Source organism: Bos grunniens, chromosome 15 (genome assembly GCF_055505025.1).
Source record: "Bos grunniens cultivar Pamir isolate PY7600 chromosome 15, Bosgru_T2T1.0, whole genome shotgun sequence".
In the NCBI taxonomy this organism is placed as follows: domain Eukaryota; kingdom Metazoa; phylum Chordata; class Mammalia; order Artiodactyla; family Bovidae; genus Bos; species Bos grunniens.
The window spans coordinates 78,590,963-78,611,741 of NC_141179.1; the positions used below are offsets into that span (position 1 = coordinate 78,590,963).

Consider the following 20,779-nt stretch of genomic DNA (forward strand, 5'->3'; position numbering starts at 1 on the left):
CCTCCATCCATGGGATTTTCCAGGCAAGAGTACTGGAGTGGGTTGCCATTTCCTTCTCTAGGGGATCTTCCTGACCCAGGGATTGAACCCGGGTCTGCCCGCATTATAGGCCAGACGCTTTACTGTCTGAGCCACCAGGGAAGATCATGCTATTTATTTATTTTTTTGGTTATGCCACAAGCATGTGGGAACTTCCCTGACCAGGGATCAAACCCATGACCCCCTTCCTGGGAAGTCTTAACCACTGGACAACCAGGGAAGTCCCTCCTTTGTTAATTAGGTGGTCGATTTTGAAGATTTTTTTGGAGGGAGGGGACAGGGCAAGGAATCGATTTATTCATTTTTGTAAAATATACGTAATGTAAGATTTGGTGATTTGTAAGTCTTTTACAATTTTGTGATTCTGTGAGGTAATATTTGGGATTATCAAGTGAGAACCATGTCATTGAGATGGAGGGACTTCATTCCGAGACCAGTCCCAGTGGCACGTGAAGCTCTCTTTTGTTGTCTGCCTTCTATCTATCACTGGCTCTGGGCCCTAGTCCAGCAGGTTACCTGATGTACAGGCTCAAATGCTGATTTAGGCTTTTACATGCTGGTCACGTCTTCTTTCCATGTTTCTTGGGGAGGCAGCTTTGCAGGGAACAAGGAGGTATGTCTTCTCACTTAAGTGGGAGAGATGGTGGGAATGGCCAGTTAATTCCATTACTGCCGGGGCCCAGCCCTGGCTGATCCAGGGTATTTGAAGCAGGGACGGCGTCGGCGAGGATCAGGATACAATAGCTTTAATTAGATATTAATTAAAGATGTAAAGTGTAATAGAATGAGGATAGCTCAGTAGGAAAATTCAGTGGAGAAAAGAGGCTGAGTAGCTTGGTTTACGCGGGAGACCATTAAAACTTCAAGACAAGAAGTTTGCACCACTTACGTAGGCTGCAGGCATCCTTCCGTTCTCCCAAAGGAGAGGAGACACTGAGGCCTCCCCGGTCGGATCTTAGAAGCCCAGGCAAAATTAGTAAGTTTGGTGGGTTCCGCGCTCCAATGGAGACTCAGCCAGAGTGAGAGAGAGAGCAACATGGGGAGACCAGTATTTTGAGAAACTGATCCCAATTCTTTATTTTCCATGGTCTACTTTTATACACTGAGATGTTATGCAAAAGTCACGTGGGGCCAGCAGTCCTGACTTTTATCAAAGTCAGGTGCTTCATACAAATGTATACAGAGGTCTTAGGGATGTTACATCGTCTTCTGGCTGGGGGCCTGCTGACAATTTATGACCCTCTCCTTGTGACAGCAGTCAGTCAACCAGGACACTTATTTCTCCAGGGGTGATTATTCTCAAAATAGACACCACTCAAATAAAGTTACATTCCTATAGGGTGAGGGTGTAGTGGGTTTTAGTTAAGGAAAGAATTTACTTAGCCTAAGGTCTAACGTGATTTATATCAAAGGTTAATACTTATTTCTTCTATATATTCATTAATGTGTGTAAGGGCAGGGGATGTGGAGACTTAGCAACAAACATTGGCTCAACAAATGAAAAACCCTTCACCAATACAATTTCTAATCAGCCCACTATACTTATACTAATAGTTTCCTAACTTTTCTAAGGAACCTGTTTTTAGAAGGTTTAAAGCATCTCGTGCCTCTCATGGCTGGGAGGCTGTGAACAATCACATGTGGCTGGACAAGCCTGTCAGGCAGGCTAGAGAACCTTCAGAGGAGTCTGTAGGTTGAAACACTCCTATCATGCCCAGGAATTATTATTAACTGGAGGTCTAAGTTAACTCCTTCTCCAAAAGAGGTGGTGGGGGACAGCTCCCCGTAAAGTCAGAGGTGTAGGTGAGAGCACAAAGTAGTAAAGTAGGCAGGCTCTGGTTATGGGGGTAGATGCTCGAGGATTTCCAGGGGGACTCCTGAGGCTTGATTCCGCCTTTGTGTATGTCAAGCCCCCTTCCTCATGACCTTTGCCACGGGTGGAGTACCTCACGCTGGCCCCCAACATCTTACCTGTGCTTCTATTTCCTCATCTGTATAAAAAAAGCAGTGATTATAATAATATCCACATTACAGGCCTGTTGTGAGAATTAAATGAATTAATGTATGTAAATAGCAAGTACTATTGCAATGCTAGCTATAATTATTAACCAAAAAATGCAATTAATAATAAAGACTGAAGAAGAATATTAAGCAGAAAATTTTGAATGTCATCATAATATATGATAGTCTGTATAGACTCAGAAGCTATAATTATGAAATGATTTAGAAGAGGTATGATAAAATACTATGAGAGACCAAAGAAAAGACTATTACTCCTGTAGTAGTGAGGTTCTTTATCTCTAAAGTAGGGATGCTAAGCATAAAGACAGAGGAAAGAAACTTTGTGTTAAGAAATACCGTATAATATTCCATTGGGTAATGAAAAAACAAGGATGCAAACACAGGCAATGGTCAGTTCAAGAAGGACCTGGAATTCATAGTGAGAATATTATATTTTGTGCCATGGGCAATGGGGGGCTGTCGCTAGATTTTAGGTAGAGACGTAGCGTAACAAGATTTACATTTAAGGATAATCACCAAAGGGTTTACAGTGCCTAAAGAAGAGAAGACACATGGTTGGAGGAGTCTTAAAGGCAAGCATCATTGAATAAACAGGACTGGGTTGGAAGGTGGGTTGAATTGGAAGGGATAAAGAGAAGTCATTTCTGGTGAAGGAGGGCTCTGTGGTAGGGATTATCAGGGTGGGCTTGTGTGAGGAGGAGAGGACCCTGAGTTGAATAGAGGTGAGTTGAAGTTTAGTGGGTAGGAGGGTGATAGTTGAAGTGGCTCAATCTGTTCAAGTCTTTAAAAGTGGGCAGGGGAGCTTAGGTTTTCCCCAACTCATTCAAAGCCAGTGGAGGATCTGAGGAAAGAAGGGTCTAAGGAACACTTTTCTGGCTGTAGTCTGCAGGATGGATGGAGTGGGACCATCTGGAGGCTGAGAAGCTCCGGTAATCTTGGTATCAGCTGACAGCAGTATAGACGGTGGTAGCAGGAAGAATGGAAAAAAGAATGGCCCGCAGGAGAGGATCAAAGACAGAATGAACGGGATGCGGTGGCAGGAGAGGTGATCAAAGACAAAATGAACGGGAAGAGGTAGGAGGAGAGGTGATCAGAGACAGAATGAATGGGATGTGGTAACTGACTGGGTGCGGGGATGAAAGGGAGGCATGGATCACACAGGACACCACGGCGACAAGCCTGGCATCTTGGAGGCTGATGATGCCTCCAGGTATCTTCCAGGTCACCCTTGCTTTAGGTCTCCTGTTACTCTGTAGTTTAGTCTTATTAGATTCAACCTCATGGGCTCAGTCACTCAGTTGTGTCAGACTCTTTGTGACCCCATGGATTGTAGCCCCACAAGGCTCCTTTGTCCATGGAATTTTCCAGGCAAGAATACTGGAGTGAGTTGCCATTTCCTTCTTTGATTCAACCCTAATCTCTGTCCAAATCATTTTCTTGGGTTTGTGAGTGTAAATGTAGTAATGGTGATTCTTGAGAATCACAGTCTTCTCTTTCAACCATTGAGCTGCTTGATTTCCCAAGGTGGGAGATTGTGCCAGGTATTTTTAATGATTTTGGGTCCCTGGTGCCTCTATTGGAAATCCCACCACACTGTGATGTGCTTAACAATACTGCTTTTGTTTGGCATGACCATCAACACAACTTCTCTGCAGCATCCACCTTCCTGGAATTTTAGCTCTCTAGTAGGTAGCTTTCTTCTTTGTTGAATGGCAAAACTCCTTTGCTTCTGCAAAGAGAATTTCCTATTATTTTTATTTTACTTCCAAGAAATTATATTGTTCTGATTCCCATTCAGGCAGACAGATAATCCCATGGCAGATTTGGTGGATATTTATGTCGGTATAGAATATTTTTTTTAATAAACCGTTTGTGAGAAAAGATATCATTTGGGGGTTTGAAGAAACTTAACATATCTCTTTCTATGTGGATGGTGAATTAATTTCTAAATTAAAGGAATAAGGCATTTTGAAGGGAAGAAACATTATCTTTGTTTAGGATCAAAGATATAACAGGAAAAGATGATAATGAAGATTGTGGTGTATAATCTGCTACAAGTGGCTTTTCTGAACCCTAGTCTCAGGTAAAGCTTCACATCCACTCATGGCAAGTAAATATACTCGGGACTTATATCAAAAGGGCACCGTTCTCTGTCCATGGAATTCTCCAGGCAAGAATGCTGGAGTAGGTTGCCATTTCCTACTCTAGGGGAATTCCATGGACAGAGGAGCCTGGTGGGCTACAGTCCACGGGCTTGCAGAGTCAGACATGACTGAGTGACTGACACAGACACAGATGGGACCTACCCTAAGAAGCTGTCTGTCTCTGCCTCACTGAAACAGAACTTGCCCCAGGGCAGTGTAGAAAGTGTTCTCTCTGCAGCATCTCACTCCAAGAAAAGGAGGAGAGGGCATGCCTAATCTCCGCTTCCCAATTTACTCCACCTCCGCGGAGGCAGCGTGGTGCCAGGAGTTTAGTGGCTGTAACTTCCTCTGTGTGAAGCAAACATCAAGAATGTAGCGGAAAGGCTCTCCTCCAGCCTCCTATCGGTGGTGTGCTGGTAAATAGTTAATAACTGGCTCTCCTAAGTAAAGAGCACTGATTTGTATCATTTCCTGATTTCCAACGTGCTCCCACCATGGCTAATTTCAAGCTACCAATGTGATGTGTGGAGTTGAAAGAGATGCCTGTGACAGATTCTCCTGAGCTGGTCTGAACTGGGTCCAACACAGCACAGCTTCCAACACTTGTACACTTAACTCATGTCTTCATGGAATATTAATTGTATGAACAAAGGGGTGTACATTTGATGCATACTATTTGTTCTCAGAATGGTTGTTCTGATCTCCACGTCTACAACTTAAAATGAAACTTGTTTATATTTTCACCCATGCCAACTCTCCAAGTACCAATGTTTTACTTTTGTTAAAAATAGTATTTGTGTTTTATGGGCACTTATTTTATTGTTGTTGTGAAGTTGCTCAGTTGTGTCTGAGTCATTGTGACCCCATGGACTATAGTCTGCCAGGGTCCTCTGTCCATGGAACTCTCCAGACAAGAATTCTGGAGTGGGTTGCCATTCTGTTCTCTAGGGGATCTTCCTGACCCAGGGATCAAACCTGGGTTTCCTGCATTGCAGACAGATGCTTTACCATCTGAGCCACCAGGGAAGCCCCAGAAGAGTATATATGCTTTATGAGCATTTATTTTTAGTGTGTCTCAGAGTCACCTCAGTCATTTCTTTGACTCTCTCAGAAGTCATGACCTCTTTCTCTAGTCTTTTCCTTGCTCCAGAACACTAGCTTCTATAATTTTTCAAGTTCAGTAACTTCGTACAGTCTTAACCTTGACTTATGTCCTTACCTGATTTGTCTCCATCAGTCCAGATCACTGGCCTTTGGGTTTTGTTCTTTTGTTGTTACTTCTGCTCCTTGCTGTTGAGGTTTTCTTTTTCAGTTCTTCAAAAGTATATTTCTTTCTTATTTTTGCAAACAAGCAAAAATCTGTGTTTACTAACAGCTCTGAGAGGTGTACATTTCAAAGGCTGATTAGGATTTGGAGGGCATAAGATAATAGTTCTTTCGTGACACTTCAAGTCAAAATTGTAAAAGTGAACAAATATAAAGCAAAGATCCTAACAAGACCAAGGTATGTAAGCAACCAACATACTTTCCCTTAGTGTAAATAAATTGATAAGACAGAATTTCTGCTCTTTTAAAGTGAACCATATATTCCTAAACCCTTTTCAAAAATAATATTCCCCACATCCCCAACCCTAGAGTAGATGTCTACAACAGTATTAAATTACTATCTAAATGAACAGACCTCAAGAAATGGAAAAGCTGTTCAAACTTAACATGGCAGCCGAAGAAACAAAGTTCTGTATGGGAAAAGTTTGGAATCATGGTGAATGGAAATGTTTCCATGATCGCTTGCATCCCTGGGGTTGAAGCCTTTCCATCTTTTATTTTTTTCTTTTCTTTTTCCCCCCTATTTTTATTTCTTTTTCTGTTTTGTAAATAAGCTCATTTGTATCATGTCCAAAGCTATAGTTTTTGAAAGTTTTAGTATAAAATCAGAGATAGCTCAATTCAGTTCAGTTGCTCAGTCATGTCAGACTCTTTGCAACCCCATGGACTGCAGTATGCCAGGCCTCCCTGTCCATCACCAACTCCTGGAGATAAGGGGAAAGATAATAGGATAAAACTTAGAAATTCAAAACATTAATACTATTTCATTCTTATGTCTCATGGACTTTATGTGGTGAAAAAAGTCCTAGTTGGTTAGCTTAATCTGGAAGATATTTTTTTGAATTACATGGCATTGTTAGCTTGAAGTGGTATCATGATCTGTATTTCTTCCCTCTAGTTTGGGGCTGTATAGATGTGTAAGGGGTGTCAGTAAGTATGTTTCAGGGATATAACTCATAGAGAAATTCTCTACTAACCTGGAAAAAGAATAAGCAGGCTGGCCACCCTTGCTGTCTAAGGACCAGCTCTGTGAGCTCATGATCTGTCAGCAGCTTGAGCAGAGGGTCACAGGTTTTGAAAGTGAAAGTGTAATGATGGTGACAAGCTGTGGATTGAATTATCTCCAATGTGTTTGAGCATTTGTCATAGGAACATAGTTATTCTCCAGCAAAACTGGAGAAGGAATCTGACCTGAAGAGACCGAGGCCTAGCAGAAAGGAGTGAAGAAATCAGGACAGAAGACCTTTTGGAAAAAGGTAGAAATATCAGTGGGAAGATGATTCCCTGAGGCAGAGATAAGGGAAAAAGGAAGTTAAGAAAAGAAATGTCTCATGAAAATTCCCCAATAGGAGACAGCGTTCAAAATGCAATGAAGTAAAGAACACTAAAAAATGCAAAAGGATAATAAAACTATAAGCTCTGAACTTAAATGATTCCCTAAATTCAGAATACCTTTTAATGGACTAAAACGAATTGTAGCTAAAGTCAGAAAGTCTGGTTCTGAGTCCCAGAATTCACTACTTTCTGTGCGATCTTGGGTAAATAGCCAATTCTCTGAGCCTTAATTTTCTGATATATAAACTGTTAATCCTTAATACGTTCATACTGGCTAAATGAATGATATCATAGTAAGTGTATTATAAAGTTGTTTGCACTGCCCAACATGCTATATACGGAGTGAATTAATTATGATCAGTGTTTGTTTTATTACAGGGCTCTCAGTAGCTCTTATCCAATCGCGTCTGAAAGGATTCCATGGCGAGGACCAATAATGTGACTGAGTTAATTATCACCGGTCTTTTCCAGGACCCAGAGGTGCAGAGAGCGTGCTTTGCGGTGTTTCTGCCCGTGTACTTGGCCACGGTGGTGGGCAATGGCCTCATTGTTCTGACGGTCAGAGTCAGTAAGAGCCTGCGTTCCCCCATGTACTTCTTCCTTAGTCACCTGTCGCTGGTGGAGATCAGTTACTCCTCTACTATTGTCCCTAAATTCATCACAGACTTACTTGTCAAGATTAAGACCATCTCCCTGGAGGGCTGTGTGGCTCAGATATTCTTCTTTCACTTCTTTGGGGTTACTGAGATCTTCCTGCTCACGGTGATGGCCTATGACCGCTACATGGCCATCTGCAAGCCCCTTCACTACACAATCATCATGAGCCGGCCTGTGTGCCACCGCCTGGCAGCCGCTTCCTGGCTGGGGGGCATAATTCACTCCATGGTGCAGATCCTTGTCACTGTCCAGTTGCCCTTCTGCGGTCCCAACGTGATTGACCACTACTTCTGTGACCTCCATCCCTTGTTCAAGCTTGCCTGCACTGACACATTCGTGGAGGGGGTCGTTGTGTTGACCAACAGTGGATTAATCTCTGTCTTCTCCTTCCTCCTCTTGGTGTCCTCATACATTGTCATCCTGGTCAACTTGAGGAACCATTCAGCTGAGGGGAGACGCAAAGCCCTCTCCACCTGTGCCTCTCACGTCACGGTGGTCGTCCTGTTCTTTGGACCTGCCATCTTCCTCTACATGCGGCCCCCCTCCACCTTCACTGAGGACAAGCTGGTGGCCGTGTTCTACACGGTGGTCACCCCCATGCTGAACCCCATCATCTACACACTCAGAAATGCAGAGGTGAAAATTGCCTTGAAGAGGCTGTGGGGCAGGAAAGTTAACTCAGCGGTGGAATAACAATGAAAACCTTAAAAAACTGAGCATGCATATGGTGACTAAATAGAAGTTTGATTTTAGTGAACTATGAAGAACAGAGCAAATGTTCACCTATTTATGTTTTTTGGTTGTATTTTAGGTGAGGGCTTTATATTCCATAAAATAAATCAGATGCTTTTCATAGCCCTCTGTATTTTGGAGAAAGTTGACAATTGAGCTGCATTGTTGTTTTTCTTCATGTTCTTCAGTATACAGGGCATAGACATTAGGGAGGGATCACCTGGGTTGGAATTCCCACTCTGTCACCTTCTACCTGCGAACCCTGGGTTCATTTACTTTACTTCTCAGTAAACGATACTTCTTAGCATGCTGCAATGTGTGGAAAGATTGTGGTACTGGGAGAAATAAGTTTATGTTTTATTCTTTCCCTCTATCAATGTGCTCTTGTGGGAATCCCTGGAAGGCTTTTCTATCAATACTTCATTTTAGGTCTAGTTAGGGAGTGTGGGGGAGAAGGAAATGGCAACCCACTGCAGTATTCTTGCCTGGAGAAGCCAATGGATAGAGGAGCCTGGTGGGCTGTGGTCCATAGCGTCCCAAAGGGTCGGACTCGACTGAAATGACTTAGCGTGCACAGGGAGTTTGGGATGGGCATGTACCCACTGCTATATTTAAAATGGATAATCAACAATGGCTTACTGTAGATCACATGCAACTCTGCTCAATGTTATGTGGCAGCCTGGATGGAAGGGGCGTTTGGGGAAGGATGGAAACATGTATACCTATGGCTGAGTCCCTTCACTGTTCACCTGAAACTATTCCAACATTGTTTGTTAATCAACTCTACCCCAGTACAAAATAAAAATTTTAATAATGTTAAAAACTGAAAAACCATTGCTAAGAACATAACTATTTCATCTTTTCTAGTAAGTGAAAATATTTAAATATCTCCCATCTCTGTGACAGCTGCACTCAGCACCTCTCTCTCATCCTTTCAGATACTGTTATAGATGGCTTTTCAAACCAGTATGTATAAACTTGATCAATTAAGTTTGTCAAAGTTCACTTAGCAGGAATCATCTTATCAGCTCTTGACAACTGTATATATAATTCTATCATAGGAGAAGGTTTTTCTCTCCGATGTTTTTTAAATGGAAAAAAATATGAAGGCAATTTTTTAGGAATGCATCTTCTCAAATATCAACCCTATTAAAGTTGTCTATTTCTTAAAAAAAAAAACCAACAACTTAATTTTAGTTTTCCCCCTTCATTGACCTGAATCCAATGCCTCAAATTCCACAGTAGGAGCTTTGTTTCATGGAAGTAGGACATTGTTAGAATGGAAAGGTCTGTGGAAGGTGAAATATAATAGAGCTATGATTAATCATTCACATGGGCTTCCCAGGTGGCTCAGTGGTAAAGAATCTGCGTGCCAAGGCAGGAGACACAGAAGAGGAGGGTATGATCCCTGGGTCGGGAAGATCCCCTTGAGGAGGAAATGTCAACCTGCTCCAGTTTCTTGCCTGGATGATCCCATGCACAGAGAAACCTGGCAGGCTACAGTTCATGGGGTTGCAGAGTCGGACCTGACGGCAACTGAGCAGGCATGCAACTAGGCATATCTTTTTGTTTTCAAACTTTTAATTTTGTGTAGGAGTATAGCAGATTAACGATGTTGTGATAGTTTCAGGTGAACCTCAAAGACTCAGCCATAAACAAACAGCCATTCATATCTTCATCCAAATAATTTTACAAGACCCTTTCCTTTCTAGACAGTTGTATGTGCACTGAGTTATGTGCTTGTGTGTGTGTGTGTGTTAGTCACTCAGTCATGCATGGCTTAAGCCAAAATGTTGCCTGTTTTTGTATGACCTGTGAGCCAAGAAAGGCTTTTACATTTTCAAATGGTTGAAAAAATTAAAGTAAAATAATATTTTGTGACACATAAAAGTTGGATGAAATTTCAGCTTTATTGCCCACAAATAAGTTTTATTGGATTACAGTCATGCCCCATTATTTACTCTTTTTATCTATGGCAGCTTTTGTTGGAGTGGCATGGTTGCATAGTTACGACAGAGACTGTGTGGTCTGCAAAGCCCATATATTTTCTTTTTTTATGTATGAAATTTTTATATTTATTTACAAATTAATTTTTATTGGAGTAAACTGCTTTATGATGTTGTCAGTTTCTGCTGTGTAGCAAAGCAAATCAGTGCTATGTATACATATATGCCCGCTTTTTTAGATTTCCTTCTCGTTTAGGTCATCGCAGATCAGTGAGTAGGGTTCTCTACGCTAAACAGTAGGTTCTCACAAGTTATTATTTTGTGTAGAGCAGTGTGTATACGTCAATCCCAATCTCCCAATCTGTCCCACCCCTCATTGTCTCTTGGTAACTCTAAGCTTGTTCTCTACATTCATGACTCTGCTTGCAAAGCCTGTATATTTTCTGTGTAGCACTTTACTGAACATGTTTCCCAGCCCCTGGCTTAAGCCATAGTAACATTTATTGCTTACTCAACAGGAAGTTGGGAGGTCAGTGGTCCCAGGGTTGTTTTGTTATTCCCACCATGCCCAAGCCCCTTCAGTTCTCTTGGCTGGCCCCTCATGGCTGCAAGATGTCTAAAGCAGCTCTCGGTATTACATGCTCACATGTAAGAAGGGAGGGGTTTTCATTTCATTTCAGAAAACAGTTCCAAGGACTTTTCCAGAACAATTCTTATTTTGTTCTTATTGAGCGGAACTAGCTTATATATCTATCCCTAGATGCAAAGGAGCCTGGAACAGTAAGTAGTGGCATAAACATAAAAAGGGTAAGCTGACCAATTCAAATCTTCATTTTAACTTGCAAAATGGCGAAAGTTGTGTAGTACTATCCCTAATTCTTAAAGAATCTGTACTTTTCATATAATGGTGGAGTTTAATTAGAACTAGGCAAGTGTGGCCATAGTCAGTGGGTTAATCTTCACCAGGTTAGAAAATAACATCAGCCTTTCCTGAAAATGTATAACTTTAGGTGAGCAAATAGTCTCATACCACAAACATTTTAACAAATGTATTTTCCTATAACGCATGTTCATAGACTCATATTAAAAACTCATCTTCCTTAGATGTGTTAAACTGAATCATTCAACAGAGAAAAGATTTTGACTTACAGCCTTCCACAAAAGCTTAGTGATGAGATGTACAGAATAAATGAATAAATGTAGATTTTCTTAAATATTTTGAGCTTTTATGTAATTATTTGTTAATGTTCCTCCTAAATGTTTTTTTAAAATATAATGCATAATGAAAAAAATGATAATGGTTAATTCAGAGTTTGCACTCTCAAAAGCAATTATTGGGTTGGCCAAAAAGTTTGTTTGGGTTTTTTACATGACATCTTATGTTAAAACCTGTAAAATAATTAAAAAAAAATATGGTCATAATAGTCTCTTAATCACTAGTTGAAAATGGCATTTTGTTTCAGCTTTAATTTTAGTCAGGCTAAATTAATGACAATTATGTTTAGGACTGGGAGAGAGCATGCTGATCATACAAAGTGTTATTATAGCATTTGTAAAACTATTCATGACAGAAAATTTATTACAGATGAGGCCAAAGCAGAGTAATAAACTCACATGTAGTGTTTTCAAACCAATATCCAGTTTAGTATTGATAAAGATCAGTTTGGAAAGGTTTTGTTTCCTTCTGAGCAGGCATCTCAACAGCAGTTGCATTGTGATTTTGGCTCAGATAACCCTTGCTGTGGTGGTAGGGGCTGTCTTCCACATTGTAGGGTGTTAGCATCTCTGGCCTCTGTCCAGTAAGTGCCAATAACACCGTCTTCCCACACAGGTAAATGAAAAGTTTAGGAAATGAAAGTTTAAAAATGTTTCTAGATGTTGCCACATATCCTCTTGGGGGCAAAATCACCCATGGTTGAGAACCACTATTCTGTAGCCTCACCGTCATCCACACCAAAGGCCGGGAGAAGGGCTGTCTCAGTTTCTGACATTTGTGGTCCATAATTCCTTGAACCCATCCTTGGGATGGCATCATATGTAAAATCACATAATTGAGTTCATGATAAGCAAGAGCTGGATCTAATTGCCCTCAGAACAGCATAGAGTCCCATAGCCTAAGTGCTCTGTGAACACTGAGTAAAATTAATTTAATATATTCCCTATTGATTTCTGAAGTTATGTTACCTACAAGAAAGTTTGAGAGGTTGGTATTCAGGTCCCGCTTCCCATGAGGTAGGTGCCTGATGAAGAAGGGGAAAGGCATGGGTCTCTGGGGACCAATCTTCTCTCATTTGATCACAGTGCGCCCCGCTCCACCCCCAGTATCTCTCAGCAGTGTGAACTCAAGGCTGAGCTGCCAGAATTCTTATTTCTCTGTGGGCCATCTGAGAGGCAAGTCTGCTGTGCTCTTGTTTTTAATCAGGTGGAATCGACTTACTGGCTTAGTCTCAGCATTCCTAAGGCTGCAGGGAGAGCAGATCCTCCACCTGGCAACTCCTAAGATGTATGAGCTCTGGCACATAACTTGGCCTTAATGCTCGGAGATTGAATAACTGGGAAACCGTCACGAGGTAATGGGTGGTCTCAGGGCACTATTTTGCTCTCTGGGATCGGAACAGATAAAAGGAACAGTGGTGAGACAGCAGAGGCCCAGAAACAGTGGGGTGAGTTTTGTTTTGTGAGCGTGTGATGATTATAATTCCGCTTTGAAAGTAAAGGGAATGCTAAGTGCTCTCACGCTGGTCTGGTCTTTGCCTGAAATAAGCGCTCTGCTAGACACGGGATTCAGGGATGAAAAGATGTGGTCCTGCTCCTTGGTGACCTCTGTTCTTTCAGTATTTTCTGAACTTCTGTGGTGTACCAAATACTGTGCTAAGAAGGCAGGATGATCTATATGCACTGTTCCCACCCTAAGTACGTTCACTGAGTGTAGTTTTGTGCAGGTGCTTCAGTTAGCACTGGAGATGGAGTGGTAGCCAGACATACTCTCTGCTCTAAAACGTCCACAGTTTGGTGGACCAGATGGTCACATAGCACAATTCCAATTCAATGTGCAAAGTGCTGTATTTCCAGAATGTCCTAAGAGAAGAGTGTCACCGACTGTAAGGGTCTATGGATTGCAGAGATGGATTTCCTATTTCTGAGAAGACTAAGTTTATAGAGTCTGAATGGTAGCATTTCAGGTACGCAAGGGACTATTATATAATTCACTCCTTAAGGAAGGAGTCTTTTGTTTTGTATCATTTCATATCACCCTTCTGAATTCCTGCCTCCTGGTGGCTATGTCATGGCTGAAACACACAATGTGACAGAATTCATTTTCCTGGGACTTTCTTCCAATCCAGAGGTGCAGAAAGTCTGCTTTGTGATGTTTCTGCTCCTGTACACAGCCACTGTGCTGGGGAATCTCCTCATCGTCCTCACTGTCATGAGCAGCAGAAGCCTTGGCTCCCCCATGTACTTCTTCCTGAGCTACCTGTCCTTTGTTGAGATCTGCTACGCCTCGACGACAGTCCCCAGACTCATCTCAGATCTGCTGGCTGAGAGGAAAGCCATATCTCTGTGGGGCTGCATGACACAGCTTTCCTTTCTCCACTTCTTTGCCGGCACTGAGATTTTCCTGCTCACTGTGATGGCCTATGACCGCTACGTGGCCATCTGCAAGCCCCTCAGCTACACCACCATCATGAACCGGCGGGTGTGTGCCTTCCTGGTGGGAGCAGCATGGGTGTGGGGCTTAGTGCATTCCTTGGCCCAAATCCTTCTCATCTTCCGCTTGCCCTTCTGTGGCCCCAATGTGATCGACCACTATTTCTGTGATGTGCTTCCCCTGCTCAAACTTGCCTGCTCTGACACCGTCCTCATTGGTCTTCTGATCGTTGCTAACGGGGGGACCCTGTCCGTGATCAGCTTTGTGGTCCTCTTAGCCTCCTATGTGGTCATCTTGCTCCATCTGAGGACTCGGAGCTCCGCGGGGCGGCGCAAGGCCCTGTCCACCTGTGGATCCCACATCACTGTGGTCACCTTGTTCTTTGGGCCCTGCATCTTCATCTATCTGAGACCTTCTACCACCCTATCTGTGGACAAGATGGTGGCCGTGTTCTACACGGTGATCACCCCACTGCTCAACCCTGTCATCTACTCCCTGAGAAATGCTGAAGTGAAGAAGGCCATGAAGAGGCTGTGGGTCAGAGCAATGAAGCTAGAAGAGAGGTAGAGGCTGAGCCTTGGTCTTGATCCTTGGGTTTAGGTGATGCTCTGTCAAACTGAAGGGGCAGAATGAGATGAAGGACAAGTTCCCAGGACTTGTTAATTTTAGAGTTACTCTCCATCAACTTCACTATAATCAATTACCATATATTTTCTCTTCAGTTCAGTTCAGTCACTCAGTCGTGTCCGACTCTTTGCGATTGCATGAATCTAGCATGCCAGGCCTTCCTGTCCATCACCAACTGCTGGAGTTCACCCAAACCCATGTCCATCGAGTTGGTGATGCCATCCAGCCATCTCATCCTCTGTCGTCCCCTTCTCCTCTTGCCCTCAATCCATCCCAGCATCAGAGTCTTTTCTAATGAGTCAATTCTTCGCATCATGTGGCTAAAGTATTGGAGTTTCAGCTTTAGCATCAGTCCTTCCAAAGAACACTCAGGACTGATCTCCTTTAGGATGGACTGGTTGGATCTCCTTGCAGTCCAAGGGACTCTCAAGAATCTTCTCCAACACCACAGTTCAAAAGCATCAATTCTTCAGCACTCAGCTTTCTTCACAGTCCAGCTCTCACATCCATACATGACCACTGGAAAAACCATAGCCTTGACTAGACCAACCTTTGTTGGCAAAGTAATGTCTCTGCTTTTGAATATGCTATCTAGGTTGGTCATAACTTTCCTTCCAAGTAGTGTCTTTTAATTTCGTGGCTGCAATCACCATCTGCAGTGATTTTGGAGCCCCCCAAAATAAAGTCTGACACTGTTTCCACTGTTTCCCCATCTATTTCCCATGAAGTAATGGGACCAGATGCCATGATCTTAGTTTTCTGAATGTTGAGCTTTAAGCCAACTTTTTCACTCTCCTCTTTCACTTTCATCAAGAGGCTTTTTCTTATCTCTTACTGTTACTTAATTGGCCACTTTTCTGTCAGATGTTTAAATTGTTTCTGAAGTTTTATAAATAACAATGTTCTACGTTTCCTGAACAGAATTTTTTAATGATACTGATTTTTAAACAGTTATTTGCTATAGAAACCTTACTTTGTTAAAAAGTGTAATAACTTTTGATGCGTGGTGCTAAATAAATTCTCAGAATGTTTGTAACTCAACAGTCATTAAATTTTTTCTTGATGAGAAATAGTATTTTAGATAGTCTCATCTCATCTCCCCGTAAGATATTTATTAATTGCAAAAGGATAAATATGACTTTACAATCAAGAATCCTGGAAGGTACTCTTCTTAGTAATTAGACACATTTATGATATTTAGACTGAGAGGCACACAGCATAATTACTGTAGCATTTCTATAAAAAATATACAATGTCACTTTAATCAGAAAATATCAGTTAAGCCTGCGCTGAATAATAGTTTGCAAGGAAAGAGATCAAGATAGTCGAGTAGGAGGATGCTGGCTCACCTCCCTTCATGAACACATGAAAACTACAACTACATATATAGTGACTCTGCCTGTAGTCAACCTGGGTGCTAGCAGAATTCTCCTACCACCAAAGCTGTGAAGAAAGATCCACATGGAGTCTGCTAGTAAGGGAGGAGAAGCAGTCTGGTCAGGACGCATACTTCCCAGGGGCACACACGAGAGTGTGTTACAGGGTCAGGAATCCTCCCTGGGGAGTGAGGATTTCGACCTACACCTTAGGTACCCCAGCCCTTTGGTTCTGATACTGGTAAGACAAGCCTCTTAACTGGAAAACCGGTGAGGATTACTGGAGGACTGTGAGAGACTCTGCTCTTGAAAACAACACACACACATATTTGCTTACTTCCAGTCACAGCTCGAAGGCAGCGGGTCAAAAGCTGCCTGTTGCTCCTGCTGGCTCACCAGGGTCACCCCAGTGTCCCCAGGTCCCCACCGGGCTCCTGTTGCAGCCCCTCCTGCTCTGGTGCTTCTTCCCACAAAAGCAGGGGCTGCCATTGCCAGTGAAGGGGTGCAGACTTTGAGGGAACAAAGTCAGCTTGGACTCTGGCCCCACGTCTGACTGGGGAGGAGGCAGCCACTGTCAGTGCACGCCTTGGTGCACGTCCTGGAGAGGGAGCGAGACTAGCTCCCGAGCGGAGATGGCCCCCGCCAGAGCGTCTGTCACCGTGCACACTCTCTGAAGGCAGAGGGGGAGGCGGTAGCATAGAGACCTCCACCCCTGGGGCGTGCATCCCCTGTGCACACTCGGGAGGGAGTGGGACAAGCCCAGTGGTGTGGCACCCACTGCTCAGACCCCAGTCCATCCTGTAACTAAGGTACACACGTGTGTGCATGCTAAGTCACTCCAGTTGTGTCCACCTCTTTATGATCCCATGGGCTATGCGTAGCCCATTGGCTTCTCTGTCCATGGGGTTCTCCAAGAATACTAGAGTGGGTTGCCATGCCCTTCACCAGATCTTCCTGATCCAGGGATCGAAACTGCGTCTCTTATCTGTTGCGTTTGGTAGGCGGGTTCTTTACCACCAGCACCACCTGGGAAGTGCAGCTGCAAGACCTCACACCCCAGCAAGGTCCCAGACCAGGGAGGAGACTGCCATCAAACCTGGGAGGAGCCCGGTGTTCTCAGGGCTCCTGCTTCACCTCCTTGGGCCAGAGTCCACCTCCAACAGGGCGGGGACGGCCACTGCACACAGGGGAAGCTCTGCCTCCAAGCCATGGGGCACACAGACTGCACAGAGCTGCTTCCTCAAAAGGACATGCTTTCACGACCGGCATAGGTGACAGCTTCACTTAATTTCAAAGAGAAAGGTAAACAAAATGAGAAGACAAAGGGACAGGTTTCACATGAAAGAACAAGAAAATAAACCATGAAAAAATCTGAGTGAAACAGAGAAATAACTTGCCTGATAAAGAGTTTGAATCAATCGTAACTGAACTTGGGAAAAGAACAGTTGAACACAGTGAGAATTTTAACAAAGATTAAGGAAGTATAAAAACCAATCAGAGCTGAAGAATACAATAAATGAAGTGAAAACTACACTAAAGGGAATTAACAGCAGATTAGATGGTTCAGAAGAAAATATAAGCAATCTGGTAGACAGAATAACAGAAAACACTCAACCAGAACAGCAAAAAGACAGATTTAGAAAACGAGAATAATTTTCAGAACTCTGTGACAACATCAAGCATACCAACATTCGCATTTTAGGAGTCCCAGGATAAAAGAGAGAGAAAAATGTATTCAATACTTTGAATTCCCACAGCACTTAGCTAGAATCTTTTCAAGTCTTTGCTCCCTAAATTTCAGTGTTTATTTTTCTTACTCCTCCAGCCCTGACTCTGCCCCTAGACTTTAACTCTTGGGTACATGGCATGAATCTTACTCATTTTTCATAACTTGCTCTTAATGATATCTAGTAAAACTTAATAAATATATGGTCTATTAAATTTCCAGAAGTCAGTAGTGCTTCAGATTGTTAAGTGAACAGTGGTTGTTACATCTGTATCTTCGCCTCAACTATCTAATTAATAAACCGATATTATACTGCTTGAGACCAAATCAATAATCACTGCTTAATTTTTTCTGAGAATAACATACATTGGCTGGAGAATCCAAAGGACAGGATCCTGGCGGGCTACAGTCCATTGGGTTGCAGAGTCAGCTATGACTGAGGTCACTTAGAACACACACACGTTATATATGCATACCAAAAGAGCATGTATTATGTATATATTTTACTATTATCCAAGAGATTTCATATATTTTATCTCCACTTCATCTTAAAATGCTCTGGTGATGTAGGTGTGAGTCTCCTGCTTTATAGATAAAGAGGCTGAGGCTTTGGGAGGTAGGTGCCTTGATCCAGGTCAGAGAGTTAGGTCCCCCAAAGGCTGAACTCAAACCCAGGACTGTCTGATTTCTAAGTTCTTGCTCTCTCCGTGTATCCCTCTGCTTCTCTTTAAAGATCACAGAGCACAAACACATCTAAGTCTCTGGATTCCAAAATTGAGGTTTCATAATCTCTGTTACTGTCAGGTGTTTTTCTGTGGAATCACTTCAACGTAAATGAAAAGTGTTTCTTAGAAATACAGCCTGAACTGCCTTCTGGTCTTCACAAGTGTTCCTGGGTCCACAGAAAACCAGGGCCTGAGATGCCAGATCTGGAAATGGTGAGCTGAAACACCAGGGAGACACGATGCTCCTCGCCGCTCAGCCTCTGGTTCTCACGAAAGGAAAAGCTCACTGAGTTGCAAGGCTTAGCTAATATATAGGATCAAAATGCCTTATGTTGGTCAAGAAGAATTTTTCAAATGCTGAAAAAGGCAGCATTCTTGAGACTGACACATGCTTCAGAAAATGGGAAATAGAAGTCAAAGACTAATACGAGTTGAGTATCCCCTATTCAATTTCCTAAAATTAGACCTGAAGGGCACTGCCCCATAGGTAGGACAATGCTCACTTTGCAGTTGAGGAAACTGCAGGTCAAGGACTCTTCCAAAGCCCTGGTTGTTTTTTCTGAACCAGCTGTTTGTGAACCATGAGTTAGAACCCAGAGTTCTTCAGGCACCTCAGGGATTGGTGAAGAGGCAGAGCAGGAGAGGACAAGATGCAGTCAAACAGGTCCCTGTGGGACTTCAGTTAAAGCAGCAGATTATCTTGTTTCTTTTTGAAAAATAAGCTTTACATGTAAGATTTATGTTCATAAAAGATAGTCAAATCCTTTAAGAAACTTTAAAAAAACATTGTAAAATATTCTGTCTACATGTCTTTCTTGATTTCTTCACAGTCAGGTTCTGCAGCTCGGTTATGGATTGACAGGCTTTAGGAAACGACCATTCTGAGCAGGGGGAGCAGAGCCAAGCCTTTTTTAAAACTAGATAATTTTTTAAAAGGATTTTTAAAACACTTTATTTTATGCTGGAGTATAGCTGACTTAATACTGTAGTGAGAGTTTCAGGTGGACACCAAAAGGAGGCAGCCATATGTATACATGTATCCATTCTCCCCCAAACTCCCCTCCTATCCAGGCTGCCCCATAACATTGAGCAGAGTTCTCTGTGCTCTACAGTAAGTCCTTGTTCCTTCTAAAGTCCAAGTCCAGAGAATCAGGGCAAGAGGTTCCTCAATGAGAGTAAAGGCATGCCTCAGAAAAGATAGTGTGCCCAATCAGGGCGAACTCTCCTGAACACGCAGTGTTGACTCAGCCTGCTCTGAAATTGCCTCACCTCTTAGGATGACGTCACTATTGCATCTTTCTATTATGACTGCAGACTGTGCCATGGGACTTGTAGCATTCAGGCGTCTTCATAATCCTTTATTTATTTATTTATTTTCATTTTGTGAACTGCATAGAACTAGAACAACTTGCCCGTTAGGTATCCTAAGTTTTATGAGTCTTTGTAATTGAAATTTAATAAAAATGTTTTGAAATAAATAGAAGTAAAAGAGAACCTTGGAATTAAATCCTATGGCAGTGGCCTTGTAAACTAATCTCCTACTTGACTGTAACGTGCAACCATTGAGATCTAATAATACTTGATATTTATTAAGCACCTCAGTTCAGTTTAGTTCAGTTCAGTCACTCAGTTGTGTCTGACTCTTTGCGACCCCATGAACTGCAGCATGCCAGACCTCTCTGTCCATCATGAACTGCAGGAGTCAACCCAAACCCATGTCCATTGAGTCGGTGATTCCATCCAACCATCTCATCCTCTGTTGTCCCCTTCTTCTGTCTTCAATCTTTCCCAGCATCAGGATCTTTTCCAATGAGTCAGTTCTTTGCATCAGATGGCCAAAGTATTGGAGCTTCAGCTTCAACATCAGTCCTTTCAATGATTATTCAGGACTTATTTCCTTCAGTATTGACTGGTTTTATCTCCCTGCAGTCCAAGGACTCTCAAGAGTCTTCTCCAACACCACAGTTCAAAAGCATTAATTCTTCAGTGCTCAGCTTTCTTTATAGTCCAACTCTCATATCATGATTACTGATGTGAGAGTCTCCATTCATGACTACTGCAGATACCATAGCTTTGACAGCTTTTTAATATACTGTCTAGGTTGGTAATATCATTTATTCCAAGGAGCAAGCGTCTTTTAATTTCATGGCTGCAGTCACTGTCTACAGTGATTCCGGAGCCCAAGAAAATAAAGTCTGTCACTGTTTCCATTGTTTCCCCATCTATTTGCCACGAGGTTATGGGACCAGATGCCATGATCTTAGTTTTCTGAAGGGAGGGAAAAAGGCCAGAAAATGAGGAATTGTGGTCTGAACAATGGAATATGTTTACCAAATTACTTCATCTTTTTCTTCTGGGCACACAAGCTGCCTTTCCTGGCCCCCTTACATCCACATGGGGTCTTGTTACTAATAGGTGGAAATGATATACCTCTTTAGGCTTGGTCCATAAAATGTCCCTAGTAATCCTTAATTT

At 42.6% G+C, this 20,779-nt stretch overlaps 3 protein-coding genes across 7 annotated transcripts in view; all 3 read left to right on the top strand.

Moving 5' to 3' along the window:
* Positions 1-8,404, top strand: part of LOC147358572 (olfactory receptor 4B1-like) — a 64,392-nt gene extending 55,988 nt beyond the window's left edge. For 2 of the 3 annotated variants that reach the window (XM_086341705.1, XM_086341704.1), the window contains exon 2: positions 7,245-8,404. In XM_086341705.1, the coding sequence (XP_086197831.1) occupies positions 7,287-8,216 (930 nt within the window). In that variant the 5' untranslated portion in view covers positions 7,245-7,286 and the 3' untranslated portion in view covers positions 8,217-8,404. Of the gene's footprint in view, positions 1-6,033; positions 6,788-7,244 lie in introns of those variants that run through there. The other variant, XM_086341706.1, reaches the window with a different exon arrangement.
* The window catches only part of LOC147358569 (olfactory receptor 4C45-like), a 105,057-nt gene that overhangs the window by 55,995 nt on the left and 28,283 nt on the right, over positions 1-20,779 (top strand). The gene's annotated exons all lie outside the window — the stretch shown is intronic.
* On the top strand, positions 13,384-17,895 carry LOC147358573 (olfactory receptor 4X2-like). The gene has a single exon (XM_086341711.1). It carries the CDS (start codon positions 13,488-13,490, stop codon positions 14,415-14,417), a length of 930 nt encoding a protein of 309 aa, XP_086197837.1. The 5' UTR covers positions 13,384-13,487; the 3' UTR covers positions 14,418-17,895.

What these genes read in the sequence shown, in the direction of transcription:
- LOC147358573 (XM_086341711.1), top strand. Translation starts at nt 13,488, where the DNA reads ATGGCTGAAACACACAATGTGACAGAATTCATTTTCCTGGGACTTTCT.